General features: G+C 38.9%; 1 protein-coding gene across 8 annotated transcripts in view; it reads left to right on the plus strand.

Moving 5' to 3' along the window:
- The window catches only part of LTBP1 (latent transforming growth factor beta binding protein 1), a 456,565-nt gene that overhangs the window by 343,608 nt on the left and 97,886 nt on the right, over positions 1-15,071 (plus strand). For all 8 annotated transcript variants that reach the window (XM_027554980.1, XM_027554982.1, XM_027554981.1 and 5 more), the window contains 3 exons: positions 2,817-2,939; positions 5,966-6,088; positions 14,089-14,211. In XM_027554980.1, coding sequence (XP_027410781.1) covers positions 2,817-2,939; positions 5,966-6,088; positions 14,089-14,211 — 369 coding nt within the window. The remainder of the gene's footprint in view (positions 1-2,816; positions 2,940-5,965; positions 6,089-14,088; positions 14,212-15,071) is intronic.

Below are 15,071 nucleotides of genomic sequence, written 5' to 3' on the forward strand. Positions count from 1 at the left end.
AGTCCTAACTATTATCAGTGTCTTCACCTCCCTAACTCTTTTCAGGTTGTAAATATTAATACATTATCTAATGTATTGGATTGGCTGACATATTCATTTGGATTTTCCTGAGATGTTACAGAAAAATCTGAACAAACTTTTTAGCCAAGCCAGTATTAATCCATTACTTGTTTGAATCTTTTTGTATCTCTGCATCTCTTTGTACACTTTACTGGTATATGTCCTAAATGTATAAATAACTAGAGATAGCCTCTATTTTAACTCCTATCAGAATTTATCATAGTAATATGTGCAAAAAGTCCTTTAAAGAAAAGTACCTTTTATGAAATATAATATTCTCTATTCATCCCTTGGCACAAGGGAGAGAAGACATTTGTCCCACATGCCTATTTTATTGGAAAGTGTTCTTTTGTATAGAAATTTTATATCTCAATCAATAAAGGAAAAGATGCTTTTTTTTTTTCCTTAAATGCATAGAATTATGCTGCCTTCGTTCCCCTTGGTCCTTTTAAAGACCCAGAGATCACCTTATTCAAGATAACAGAGTTGCCTGGAGTTATTCCAAATGTATGTATCATTACTTATAATGAATTACTTCTGACAGTCTTCCCAACATAAATGAGTAACTTATGTAGGATGTCTGGTGTACCCTGACAGTACTTGGCATGGAGGGTATGTTCTTGCAGCAGACATCTTCACATGGGAATGCTTAGTTTGTCATCCTCTTTGAGAAAATCAGAAAGAGGCCAAAGCACTAAAAATGTTGTCAGACATTACATGAGATCCAACCAGCTACATGAGCTTTTGTTGGTCTTAAGTTCTTGAACTGATGTCTCAAGTATTTTATAAAATGTGCTGAAAGAAAATATGATGTGGGCTCCTCTTTGCTGACGACCACTTAAAAAGCTAGTAGACTGAGTGTTTTGGAAAGGTGTTGAATCATTCACAAGACAAAATTCTTAATTTCTCTGTTGGTAGTCAATGGTTGACAGCTAGGAATTATATACAAAAGAAGGGATTGATTGCACAAGAAGTGAAACAAAAGTTTCTAGTAAACTAACTGCTAGAAGAAATTAAATCAGAAACAAATTCCTGAACTCTGAATACATTAATAGTCAATGTGAGCTTTTTCAGGTTATGTGAGATAACCTGACTCACCTTGCTTGTATCAGGGTAAAATTCAAAAGGTTAATAATGCCTAACTGGCGGTTAAATGCAACTTTGCTTAGGAAGCAGGTAATTGTCAGTAATATTTAAGGGAAAGGACTGTGCAGTTGGTTGAGTTCTCCTGGCAAAAACTTGTAGATGCATTTTATTAAATAATAGGATATTTTCGGAAGGAAGCAATGCTGCTGCTGCTAAGTCACTTCAGTCGTGTCCGACTCTGTGCAACCCCATAGACGGCAGCCCACCAGGCTCCCCCATTCCTGGGATTCTCCAGGCAAGAACACTGGAGTGGGTTGCCATTTCCTTCTCCAATGCATGAAAGTGAAAAGTGAAAGTGAAGTCGCTCAGTTGTGTCCGACTCCTAGCGACCCCATGGACTGCAGCCCACCAGGGTCCTCTGTCCATGGGATTTTCCAGGCAAGAGTACTGGAGTGGGGTGCCATTGCCTTCTCCAAGGAAGCAATAGTCAGACATTAATCTTTGGGACCTGGTTTCCTTTTTAGATTAGGACTTCTTTCTCCCACTCTGAGTATAGGGCTGGTGTGTTTTCATCCGTTCTCTCCAGTAATTCTCACAACAAACCTATAGTGCAGGTGGTGAAGTTCAATACTACCACATTTTAATCATCATGAACTCTCACACACTGAGTAGCTACTCAGCAGGACATTCTGAGGCTGTATCTGCATAGACAAGACAAGACAGAGTCACCCAGTTAAACTGGATCAACCTCATGTCCAAACAAAAACATTCAGAAAATAAGTGCTGCTTCAGCCTCGTGTTCAAGTTACTGATGAGTCCAGTCTTTTCTTCATTTATGTGAATTCATTTCCACGATTAGAACACTTACAAAGAATTACGTTCTTTCTCAGTCAATAGCTTTTTGTTTACGCAAGGTATTTTGAAAACTCCTCACTCATCACTTTCTCTTTGACTTTCCAACATCTGTCATCAAAACAGGATCATTTCTCTTGGCTCTCCTTGTTACTTTGAAAATGAGCTCAGTGTCCTTTAACACAACTGTTTGATCTTACACTTTTTCAGCTTCTTCTAATATAGTACAAGTGCCTATTTCCCTCCACAACTGCCTCCATTCTGGTTTTATTTCTAAAATTCTTGGTAGAGCTTTAATTCTGCCTTCTTTCTTGAAACTCCATAGGTCAGCAAGCTGCTTCATAGCCATTGTTTTGTGCTTGAGATTCTTTCTTTATCAACTGTAAAATATTTCCTATTATGTTTGTGTTATACCCAGAGTGAGAGAGAGAGACATGGCAAAGAGCTTGATGTTGTATTGAACGCACTTTTATTTCATCATAATTTATCATCTATTTGTAATTATTTGTTTTCTATAGTCCAGCACACTGAAGTTGATATGAAGAACATCGGTGGGCTGATTCAAATTAAAATATATCATGCATCACATAGCAGAAGTACTATTATTTTTGCAGTAATAACCCTAGGATGCATTATAGGGGGCAAAACTTCTTTTTTAATGTTTATTGAAAATTTTCTGTTGTTTGGGTCATGCCATAAAAGTCCACCCTGGAAATGGGAGGCTTAGAAGGCAGTAGCTTGGATTAGGGTCTCAAACTTGAGCCAATAGGTGTTTAGATGTAAGACTTAATGTAAAGCAATTGTCACTGTGTTTACAGATATTGATGAATGTCAGCAAGGGACTATGTGCATGAATGGGCAGTGCAAAAACACCGACGGCTCCTTCAGGTGTACCTGTGGGCAGGGCTACCAGCTGTCAGCAGCAAAAGACCAATGTGAAGGTAGGTGTGTGGCAACATGAACTGCTGTGATTTCAGTTTAAGGCACCTGCCTTAAAAAAATGTGCACTCAGTAAAGCAAATGTGTCAGTGTGTTCCTGAGAAACTACCCAGATGATTGTGTTATTGTGCCAGAAAGCAAGGCACTTACACTTAAGTCAGGGAAATCAATGAAACAGGATTTAAAAAGGCTGAATTTGAAAAATATGGTATTAGTGATCAGTGGCTGGCATTACTATTGGAAAGAAAAATGGTTGCTCCCTGTGTAATTCCTTATATGCAGAAAATCAATTCTATTAAAATTACATGAAAGTTTCACACAATAGGATTAACATTTACTTAAAGGAATTATGTCTGCCTGGTATTACATTGTGGAATATTAGTGATTTAGTTTTTGTGTGCATTAAGCTTTTAAATTCCTTCCTTAAAAAAAAAAAATCACTAAAGAAGACTGTTCAGGCAGACTGAAATAGTGTCTGCCTTGTGCTCAGGGATACAGTCTGTGCAGTGTGCTCTGTTCCTACAGGTGACAGTGAGGGTTCTGGGCCTTGCTGGGGTTGACCTTAGACTTTAAAAAGTTAGTTTTTTTCATTGAACTTCATACAGAATTACAAGTTGACCCCTTCAACAGCACATGTTTGAACTTCATGAGTCCATGTATTTGCAGATTTTTTGGTAAATACTTAGAGTATTACACCATCAGTGGTTGGTTGAATCCTCAGATATAGAAACGTGGATACAGAAGACAAGCTGTCAGGTTAAATGTGGACATTTGACTGTGCGGTGGTCAGTATCTGTAACTTCTGCATCATTCAAGGGTTAACTGTACTGTACTTCTCAGGAAGGAGGATATGTTTCCTGAATTTAAAGATGCTGTGGTATTGCCTGTGACAAGCACAGATATCCAGAATTCTTGACAAGAAATGTCATTTAAGAACAGAATACACACTGCACATAATCAGTTATTTTATTATAAGGAAGCAATTTCTATCCATGTCTGTATGTAAACTTAAGATATTTAATGAGTAGAAAGGTCTCCTGAGGTAGTGTTATAAAAGAGACAAGGTATAATGATACTATAAAGCGATCTACCAATAGTATCATAACCTTCTTCTATTATCCCTTTCTAGAATATGGAAAGTCATTACAGTACCTAACCTAGCGGTGAAGACTGATCGGACACATACAAACACACTCATGTACACAGATTAATTAGGTGATTTGTTCTTAATTCTAGTCCCTCTCAAAGTTCTTTATTTTATGAATACTGGACTGTGCAAATGAATGTATGGTAAGAGTAGAGGTCCACACATAATATAATAAGGCTATCGTGTTCACAGGCCTTTCTTTTGAAGAGCCTGTGATGTCACTCCAAGAGAGAAGTCAGACACGGGAGAATCACTCACCAGGTTAGCAATAGGGTCACACCAAAATTTGAGAAAAAAGAAATAAAAACACACGTACTCCACTGTTCATTGCAGCACTGTTTACAATAGCTAGGACATGGAAGCAACCTAGGTATCCATTGACAGGTGAATGGATAAATAAACTATGGTACATATATACAATGGAATATTACTTAGCCATAAAAGGAACACATTTTAGTCAGTTCTAATGAGGTGGATGGACCTAGAATCTATTATGCAGAGTGAAGTAAGTCATAGAGAGAAAAATATCGTGTATTAACGCATATATGAAATCTAGAAAGACGGTACTGTTGAACCTATCTGTGGGGCAGCAGTGGAGGTGCAGACGGAAAGCACAGACTTATGGACATGGGAGGATGGGGGAAGGAGAGAGTGGGATGAATGGAGAGGGTAGCATGGAAACATACACTACCCTATGTAAAATAGATAGCCAACGGGAATTTGTTGTATGACTCAGGGAACTCAAACTGGGGCTCTGTAACAACCTAGAGGGGTGGGAAGAGGTGGGAGGGGTGTTCAAGAGGGGCGGGGCATATGTATACCATGCCTGATTCATGTTGATGTATGACAGAAACCAATGCAATATTGTAAAGCAATTATCTTTCAATTAAAAATAAATAATCACGTTGCCAGTAGGCCCATATGTGTAAATATAATCAACAAAGTTTATCAGCGACCTACATGAATTAAGTGCCCGCTGATTGGTAAAATACTAGGTTATCTGAAGAGCAGTAAAGAGCGTGGTAGACATGGGCTCTGCCTCAAGAAACTTAAAATCTAATGGTCAAAGCAGGTGATGAAATATATGGAATACATTACTTTGCCTTTTGTATGTGGATATGATGCAGGCACATGTGTGAGTCTGAGCTCAGGGTTGTGGTTACAGAACAAATAATCTCTACAGAAGATGTGAGCATCGAGGAAGAAAGATTCAAAGCAAACGTAGGTATCAGATAGGCTGAGAGCAGGGAAGGACCATTGTGTGCTGCTATTTTCCAATAAAACTTTATTAACAATAATAGGTAGTGGTAGGCTATAGCTTACTGATCCCTGCTTTAGGCTATCATAGGCCATAGTGCTTTTAAACTCAGAGTGTTATACTTGAATCTTTAGAAGGAGTTCTAAGAAGCTTTATTGTGATTCCCAGATTACAGCCAAGCATTTGCCCCTCATCAGTGCCCAGTGGATACATGTGTACAGATTCTTAGCTCATTGCTCATCTGGGTTTCCCTACTGAAATATTAATGAGTGACCTTTTTACTAGAGCTCAGTCTGAGTCACATGATAAAGATTCTAAATGAATTAGAAATCAGATGGTTTACAGATCTCCTTTACGTGAATGATTAAAAACTCACTTTTAGGGATTTCCATGTGGTCCAGTGGTTAGGAATCTGCCTTCTAATACAGGGAATGTAGGTTTGATCCCTGGTTGGGGAACTAAGATCCCACATGCTGCAGGGCAACTGGACCTGTACACCGTAGCTAGAGAGAAGCCTGCATGCGGCCACGAAGATCCCATCTGACACAGGCAAATAACTATTTTTTAAAAACCTCCCTTTTAAAGCACCACTTCTAAGTTTCCTTTTACTCTCTTGCTCACAGATATTGATGAGTGCCAGCACCATCATCTCTGCAGTAACGGGCAGTGCAGGAACACGGAGGGCTCCTTCCGCTGCGTCTGTGACCATGGTTACAGAGCATCCGCCCTTGGAGACCACTGTGAAGGTGAGAGTTGCTCTTGGTTACAGAATCATAAAATGCCAGAATCAGGATCAGGGAAGTCTGAACATCATCCTGGCTTCTGTCCTCAACCCCATACTTTTGACTTCACGGTTGAGGACTTTTGATCCCTGTGAGATATTTTGCCCAAGGTCACACAAATAATGCAAAGAAATGCGAGGATCCAGGTTTTGTCTGCCCTGCTCGGAGCAGTTTTTAAGAAAAGTTATGCCAGCGAAGTGTGTAAAGAAGCAGTGTAACTTTTCTCAGCTACGGATACTTTATCCTGAGTATCTCATTCTGTATAGCATCCATTGGGGTGCAGGACAAGTGGTCCCAACGGTCCAAGTAAGCAAAGATGAGTTAATTTTCCAGATAACTGTAAAATTTTAAAAGTCAGACTTTAATTTAGAGCTTTTCACATAAAATATTTCTAAAAGATATCCCACTGTGAGTCTTCACCCACTTTCACTACCTGCCTTGGCTCAGAGCCCCTCTGAGGTGGTCGGGGTTGCTGTAGCCACTTGTCACCAGCCTGGTGCTTGTGAATTCTCTGGGTTCACTGTCCACCCAAGTAATGGCATTTTTTTCCAGTTTATCTACTGATTTGCTACTGTTAGATCCTATCAGTTGTGAAACAAGGAATGTGAACACAACAGAGTTTGCCTCACACAGTTAGGTAGAATATGCATGAGGTTCTGAACCCCACGTTTTATAGATGAGAATAAGCTCGTTTAGTGACTGGTTTTGTGACACATACTTCAGTGGCTCCAAATACTTTTCAGTTCCAAGGGTTGGGAAAGACCAACTGTATTGTATAGCATCCTTCTGCTCTGACCAGAGAACTTGATACATACAGTCACAACTTGTCTGGAGGGCAAGTAGGGGCAGTTTCCGAGGTGTTAAAATGTATGTTGTTGTTGAATCAGTGAATCATCTTCTAGGATTTTATCCTAAGGTGGTAATGTTCTTTGAAGAGTTAATACCACCAGTGAAAAGTTGTAATCAATGTACCTATTGAAAAAGTAGGCAGATGATCAAGTGATAAGTCGAAAGAGTAATAATTGATTTTCTGAAAACTGTGAATGGGGAACACGACAATATCTGGGTAAATGTTGATGATTCGACATAATGGCATTCCAGGATGGAAGAGGCAGTCGTATTCTCAGGAACCAGTCATGGAAGGGTCTATTTTGGAAGTGGGTAGGTGGCAGGGCACATGCCAAGGCACTGAAAACCAACACGGACCCTAGTATGTATTCTGTCTGCCCTGTGTCCTGGCCTAGCCAAGAGGATAACCAGCTCACTGACTAAATCTTGGGCAATAGGTCCTTGTTATGGGATATATCCCTCTTATTTTGGCTGTTTTAATGTGTAACCATTTCACCAGGAGGCTAATATTTTTTATTCTAAAACCATTATGTGAAGAGCCAAATAAAAACTTTTACTCAGCTTGCTTGTCATCATTAGTATATATGTTCCATAAGAAAGCTTCTTTTCAGAAAAAGAAAAATTTGAGAGGTACAAAAGAGAAAAGTAGAAATTGATTAAACAAAAAGCTACGTAATAAAATGGACCAATTTCGTGTAAATCTCAGAAGAAAGAAAAAATTAGAAATCCAAAAGGATTTGAGCAGTATAGAGCAAATTAAAACATGAAAAGACAGTAGTACATTTGTATCTAAAATATATTGGATCAAATCATTGAAATGGGTACTTTTTAAAAGAAAATTTAAATCATAAAAATCAACCCAAGAAGCAAAACATCCGAAATAACCCATATCCCTACAATAAATTGGAAAATATATCTAAAGATTATCTTCAAAAGATAGAAAGAAACCTTCTTTTTAAGCATATCATCAGACTCTTCAAATCAGGGCTAATTTCTCTACTGTTCTGGATTATAAATAGGACTGGAGTCCATTCAATACTTCAGAGCTCCCTTTGAAACGATAATAGGACTTCAGCCCGCTAATGCCCAACAAGCACTGTTTCCAACCCTTCCTAATCGTACTCAGCTGTAATTAACTGAGCTGTGACTGTTCACATGCCTCTCGCAGCTGTGAGAGGAAGAGCCATCTTTCTTGTTGGCGTTTATATTTACATGTGTAATATTTTTCTAATAACTCTGGCAGGGACTGTGTTTTCTTACACTGTCATCCTGCAGTCCTGCTGGACTGCTCATGGGAGTCAGAATCCCGAGTATTGCGCTAATCTCCGTGTGCTCTCTACTCCAGCACACTCAGTAGCCACCCAGTCTGTGATGCTGTGTGGCCAGTTGTCCTGGTTATTAGAGGTGTTTGGCATCTCAGTCCTCAGAGGCTCTGCCTCTGATTTGTCTTCCTCCAGGCACAGTCTCTGCCCCTGTGCCTACCTCGGAGCAGTAACTTGCGGTTGCTGTATGCTAGTCCCTTGCAAAGCCTGAGAAAAAGATTCATACTCTGTCTTCCTTGTAGCCCTTCTTTCTGTTGGTCATTTCTTTGCAGACCAAGTCGAAACAGGGAAATGCTGGTATTTCTTACCTTCTGACATTTCTTTCCAAGTCAAAGTCATCCCCCATTTATTCTTTTATGCATTTATTCAACAAATTTTTGGGACTTCCCTGGTAGTCGAGTGGCTAAGACTCCACGCACCCAGTGCTAGGGGCCTGGGTTTGATCCCTGATCAAGAAACTAGATCTTGTTTGCCACAGCTAAAGATCCCACATACTGCAACTAAGACCTGGCAACAGAGAAATAAATAAACTAGGTCAGCAAATTTTTAAAAACAACAGCAACAACAAAAACAAACAAAAACCCAAATATTTGAGTGACAAGGATGTGCCAGGCACTCTTCTAGGTGCAGGATATACAGCAGTAAACTAAACAAGAAAAAAAGTCTTGCCCTTGGGTAGCTTACATTTCATTTGTGAGGGAGAAAACAATAAACATGATAAATAAGTGAACTATATAGTTTGTTAAATAGCAATAAATGTTAAGTGGAAAATTAAAGTAGGGTACATGAGGAGTGCTGAGGGAAGGAGGGAGAGTTTTAAATAAGTAGGCAAGCAGCAGCTAGTCTGAGATGATGACATTTGATTATGGGGGGAGTGTTCCATGAAAAGCCTTTGTGGAGGGAATTAGGAACTTGGTCATTTTAAGTTTGCGATGCCTATGGTGACTATCCAAATGAAGATATCTGAAAGGCAATTGGACTTACGTGTTTGGAATTCAGCAGTAAGTTCTGAGCTGGGATTCATCAGCATGTAGACAGTGTTTAAAGCCATGAAGTTGGATGGAATCACATGGGAGTGTATGTAGCTAAGAGAGAAGTGGTCCAAAGACTGTCATGGTCCCTCATTTAGAAGTGAAGAGGTGATAGGAACAAGCAAAGGGGATTGAGAAAAAGTGGCAAGTGAAGGAGGAAAACCAGAATCCAAGAGATGAAAGTATTTCAGAGAGGGAGTAATGAACCTGTGTTAAACATTGCTGCTAGGCAAGATGAGGACCAAAAGTTGATGGGATTTAGCAAAGTGGAGGTCGTTGGTGACTGGCAGCAGTCTCAGTGGAGAGGTGACCACGACTGACTGGTGCTTTCTTTAAAGCCTGATGGCCAGCTCCTACAAGAAATCTTTTCTTTCCTAGAAGAAGTCGCTCTTTCATATTACCCTCAGCTTCGGTGCTGGACAATCCCACATTGGGCTCTCTTAATATTCCAGCTACTCTTTTTTTTTTTTTTTTTTTTTTACTTTCTAGAGGTCTTGCAAAAATATGTAAACTAAACCAGATTCTAATGTAATGAACTGTTTTAAAATCTGTCCAGTTGTTTTTGAACTTTTAAAAATGCTTTCTTTTCTTCACATATATTATTTCTCCTAGACTTTGGAAAGTGAAAGAAAATTATTTTAGGGAGAGGTGAACAAAGCTGATAGATTTCCATTATGCTAGGGCATACTAGGTAATGGAGTATTGTTCCTTAAATTCATATCCTTGGTATTCTACTTGCTGTATTTTGATTTGAAATTTTTCACATAATGCTAATGGTCAGAGGTGCCGTTTCTTATTTTGTCTCAGTTTCCCAAAGAGCAAAGAAAGAAAGGTAAATCTAAATGTGGATCTCTTACTCAGCACCCATTAGGATGCTGCTGCTGCTGCTGCTGCTAAGTCGCTTCAGTCGTGTCTGACTCTGTGTGACCCCATAGACGGCAGCCCACCAGGCTCCCCCGTCCCTGGGATTCTCCAGGCAAGAACACTGGAGTGGTTTGCCATTTCCTTCTCCATTGCATGAAAGAGAAAAGTGAAACTGAAGTCGCTCAGTCGTGTCCGACTCTTAGCGACCCCATGGACTACAGCCTTCCAGGCTTCTCCATCCATGGAATTTTCCAGGCAAGAGTACTGGAGTAGGGTGCCATTGCCTTCTCTGCCATTAGGATGGCTGTGAAGCTGTTAGAATAAATATAGAACAGTTGGAACTCTCCTACCTTGCTGGTGGGATTGTAAAACGATGCAACCGCATTAGAAAACTTCAGAAGTTAAATCTACTGTGTGGCCCAGCCATTCTACCCCTCAGAATCTACTCAAGGAAAAGCATATGTTAACACAAAGATTTGCATATGAATAAAAATGTCAGTCACAATAGCAAAACTGTAAGCAATCCAAGTACTCAGCATAGGAGAAGGGTAAACAAATCAGGAGACATTGATACAACAGAACACTACTCAGCAATGATGAGGGGAGAGCTACTGATACATGTGACAAACCAGGATGACTCAAAAACACTACGCTGACCAGAAGCAGCCACACAGAAAAGGGGTACAAGTAAACCTTTGGGGGCATTGGAAATGCCTGTACATTTTTTGGTAATGGTTGGTCCAGATTTTTCCTTTAATACATGTTTTATGGCAAAGATCCACCAACAGTAGACTAGAATATTCCCATTTGTCTCAACTACTTCAAAATCATGAAATTAGCAGAAAGTTTGGTCTTAAGAATTATTTTCACAGAATTTGTATCTAAGAGCCTTTTCCCAGTTAAATTTTGTTTTAGGAATCTTGATACACCAAAGGTCAGTTAACCAGTGAATAAACCAGTTGTTGATGCCTTCAGGCTTTGTAAGAGACACTTAGTCCTCTGTGCTATTATCTTTCTTCATTGTATTTGTGCATATTTCCTTTACTGACTCTTTGATGGCAATTAAAACACCCAAGGCACAAGGTTAACAGGAATGGAGATTAGACAAAAAGACAAAGGAAAATGTCTCCAGACTTGATGTTTGTCACTACAGAATAACGTTCTTAGAAAGGTGTTTCATTCATCCCTTTAAAAAATGTTGCATTTGCAATGGTGTAAGAATCCAACAGTGGATCCTAAGAGATATAAATTGATACAGAAATGCCTGTGCCTTGGTTGTGATGGTGGTTACAAGCATGTGTTTACATTTGTCAGAGCTCATTGAATTGGACTCTTAGAAGCATTTGTAATATGTAATTTACACTTAAATGAAGTTGGAAAAACACTAAAAAAGTAGTAAACTATTTTAGTTGTGACAGTCACATCAGCTGTGGTTTACATTTTAGGATCAGTATTCAGAAACACTTTGAAAATGGGTGAACTTCATAATAATTTCTTTTCATAGAGTGAAATTATAAGGTGCTTCTCTTTTATCTGCCTCATGAATGGTACAGAGGGCAGTTAATTACTTGTTCGGATTCTATGAGAAATACTTAATTCCATGTGCCCACATTGTCAACCAGACAGCAAGGAGAATAGACTGCAACAGTCTTCACATTCAGTTCTGGGCATTTTCATGTATTTTAGTTGTCGTTCAGTCGCTAAGTCTTGTCTGACTCTTTGCGACCCTATGGACTATAGCACACCAGGTTTCCCTGTCCTTCATCATCTTCTGGAATTTGCTCTAACTCATGTCCATGGAGTCGGTGATGCCATCCAACCATCTCATCCTCTGTCGTCCCCTTCTTCTCCTGCCTTCAGTCTTTCCAAGTATCAGGTTCTTTTCCAGTGAGTCTGTTCTTCACATCAGGTACCAAAGTATTGGAGCTTCAGCATCAGTCCTTCCAATGAATATTCAAGGTTGTTTCCTTTAGGATTGACTGGTTTGATCTCCTTGCAGTCCAAGGGACTCTCAAGAGTCTTCTCCAGCACTTGAAGTCCAGCACAGTTTGAAAGCATCAATTCTTGGGTTCTCAGCCTTCTTTATGATCCAACTCTCACATCCAGAGCTGACTATGGAAAAGCAATAGCTTTGACCTTTGTCAGCAAAGTGATGTCTCTGCTTTTTAATATGCTGTCTATGTTTGTCATATCTTTTCTTCCAAAAAGCAAGAGTCTTTTAATATCATGGCTGCAGTCACCATCCACAGTGATTTTGGAGCCCAAGAAAATAAAGTCTGTCACTGTTTCCATTTTTTCCCCTTCTGTTTGCCATGAAGTGATGGAACCAGATGCTGTGATCTTAGTTTTTTGAATGTTGAATTTTAAGGCAGTTTTATCACTCTGCCCTTTTACCTTCATAAACAGGAGCTTTAGTTCCTCTTCACTTTCTCCCATTAGGGTGGTATCATCTGCATATCTGAGGTTGTTGATATTTCTCCTGGCAATTTTGATTTTAGCTTGTGATTCATCTAGCCTGGCATTTCACATGATGTATTCTGCATAGATGTTAAATAAGCACGGTGACAGTATACAGCCTTGATGTACTCCTTTCCCAGTTTTGAACCAGTCGGTTGTTCCGTGTCTGGTTCTTACTGTTGCTTCTTGATCTGCATACACATTTTGCAGGAGGCAGTTAAGGTGGTCTGGTATTCCCATCTCTTGAAGAGTTTCCCACAGTTTGTTGTGATCCATGCAAAGGCTTTAGTATAGTCAATGAAAACAGAAGTAGATGTTTTTCCAGAATTCTCTTGCTTTTTGTATGATCCAATGGATGTTGGCAATTTGATGTCTGGTTCCTTTGCCTGTTCTAAATTTAGCTTATTCATTGGAAGTTCTTGGTTCACGAACTGTTGAAGCCTAGTTTGAAGGATGTTGAGCATTACCTTGCTAGAATGTAAAATGAGTGCAGTTGTATTTTAGTAGCAATCTTATTTGCAAGAAATACCATAACATACCAAATTCTGAGTGAACAAAGAAGGTTTTGTCCTTTAGGTTTCTTCAGTGCTAATAATTTGAATCTTACACATACAACGGAATTGAGACTCATGGAGTGTGTTAGGAATAATGAACTTTGATAGGAGTAATTGAGGTTATAAACAACCCTTGTGAAAGATCTGCCTCAAGTTCATGCAGTGAGTGGGGTCATTAATTGTCTTACATGCTCACAGTCAAGACTCATTAGTGCTTACATAAACCGTTTTTAGTTGGACATATGTTACAAGTTTTTACATTTTTAAGAAGTCCAGACAGCATTATACCTGTTTGTGATAACTTCTGAGTAAATGACTTCTGATTTTGCTCATTCCGTTGCCTTCCAAAAACTCCTCTTATTACCACTCTGCCACTGTTCACGCTGCTGTCAAGGCTTCAAGTAAGTTCCTTCTATTACACAAGCTACCTTTAATCTTCACAGTATCTTTCTCTAAATTCATGTGACTCTGGAAGTTGGTACTATTCTTGTGACATATATCTTTGACAATTCTTAAATTATTTTGAACTTATAAATCAACTCAATATTTTTGTGTTTACTTTTATAATACAATTTGGGGATTTTTTTTTTTGTACAATCATTTTTCTTTGGAGGCAGGGAGCATGCCAGATATTTTAAAATCTTTCCTGTGATGTGTAATACAGGATCTTGTATAGCATCTATTTATATTGTACAAACTTCAAAGGCTAAAATCCTTTCAAAATGTTTCATTTTTAATAACTCTAAAAGGTAAACAGTCATTCATTTAAAATCATGCATTACCAGAGATGTAAAATAATGTTCGTTTATGTGAGTCTAGTGTGTAAAGATAAGGAAAATTTTTTCTTAATACAGTTTGTCTTATACATCTTGTAAATTGACTTGTAGATATCAATGAATGCTTGGAGGACAAGAGTGTTTGCCAGGGAGGAGACTGCATTAATACTAAAGGGTCCTATGAATGTACTTGTCCAGATGGATTCCAGCTAAATGACAATAAAGGATGTCAAGGTAAACTTCTTTCTCTGCTTTTTAAATTATACTTTACATAATTACTCAGTTGTGTGTTGCTTCCTGATGCAAATTTTTAATAATTTATTTATAAGTATTATTATAATTTTTTTGAGTCTACATCAAGTACAGGACGTTCCTGCTTTGCACTGCACCAAACTAACTAAAACTCGTGCATTTTGGAGCTGTGTCCTAGCTTTGCGTGATTCTGTGGTAACTATGCTCACCTGTGCTTTGCTGTACTTTCCTTCCATTGGCCAAACTTGGTATTTCATTCTAAGTTACCTTTTCATTTTTACATATCCTTCATGGGCCTATTTCATTTTGTCCCATAACATGTTTCTGCTTTTTTGTTTTTCCTGATCCCTGTTTTTACTCAGTATCTAGCTTTCCCTCTCCCCCAAAAAGCCTTATTAATAATTTGGTCATAATTACAGAGGACAGAATTTTATATTTTTGCAAAGTGCTATCACATTTGATCTCCCGAACAGCTGTCCTCCTCCCCTTATCTGCTGTTTGTTACCTGCCGTCAGCTGTGGTCTGAAAATAGATGGAAAATTCCAGAAACAATTCACAAATTTTAAATTGCTTGCTGTTCTAACGAGTATGTGAAATCTCATGCTATCCTGCTTCATCCTGCTCCGGATGTGAATCATCCTTTTGTGCAGCACATCTCATCTGTTAGTCACTTAGTAGCCAATCTCTACCGTCATCAGATCCGCTGTTGAGGTACCATAGTGCCTGTGTCCCAGCAACTCTTATCTTACCTCATAATGGTTCCAGAGAACAAGGGTAGTGATGCACACCATTTGGATAGACCAAAAAGAAGCCATAGGGTATTTTTTCTTTTACTGAAGAAG

The sequence above is a fragment of the Bos indicus x Bos taurus genome, chromosome 11 (genome assembly GCF_003369695.1).
Source record: "Bos indicus x Bos taurus breed Angus x Brahman F1 hybrid chromosome 11, Bos_hybrid_MaternalHap_v2.0, whole genome shotgun sequence".
NCBI classification, from domain to species: Eukaryota; Metazoa; Chordata; class Mammalia; order Artiodactyla; family Bovidae; genus Bos; species Bos indicus x Bos taurus.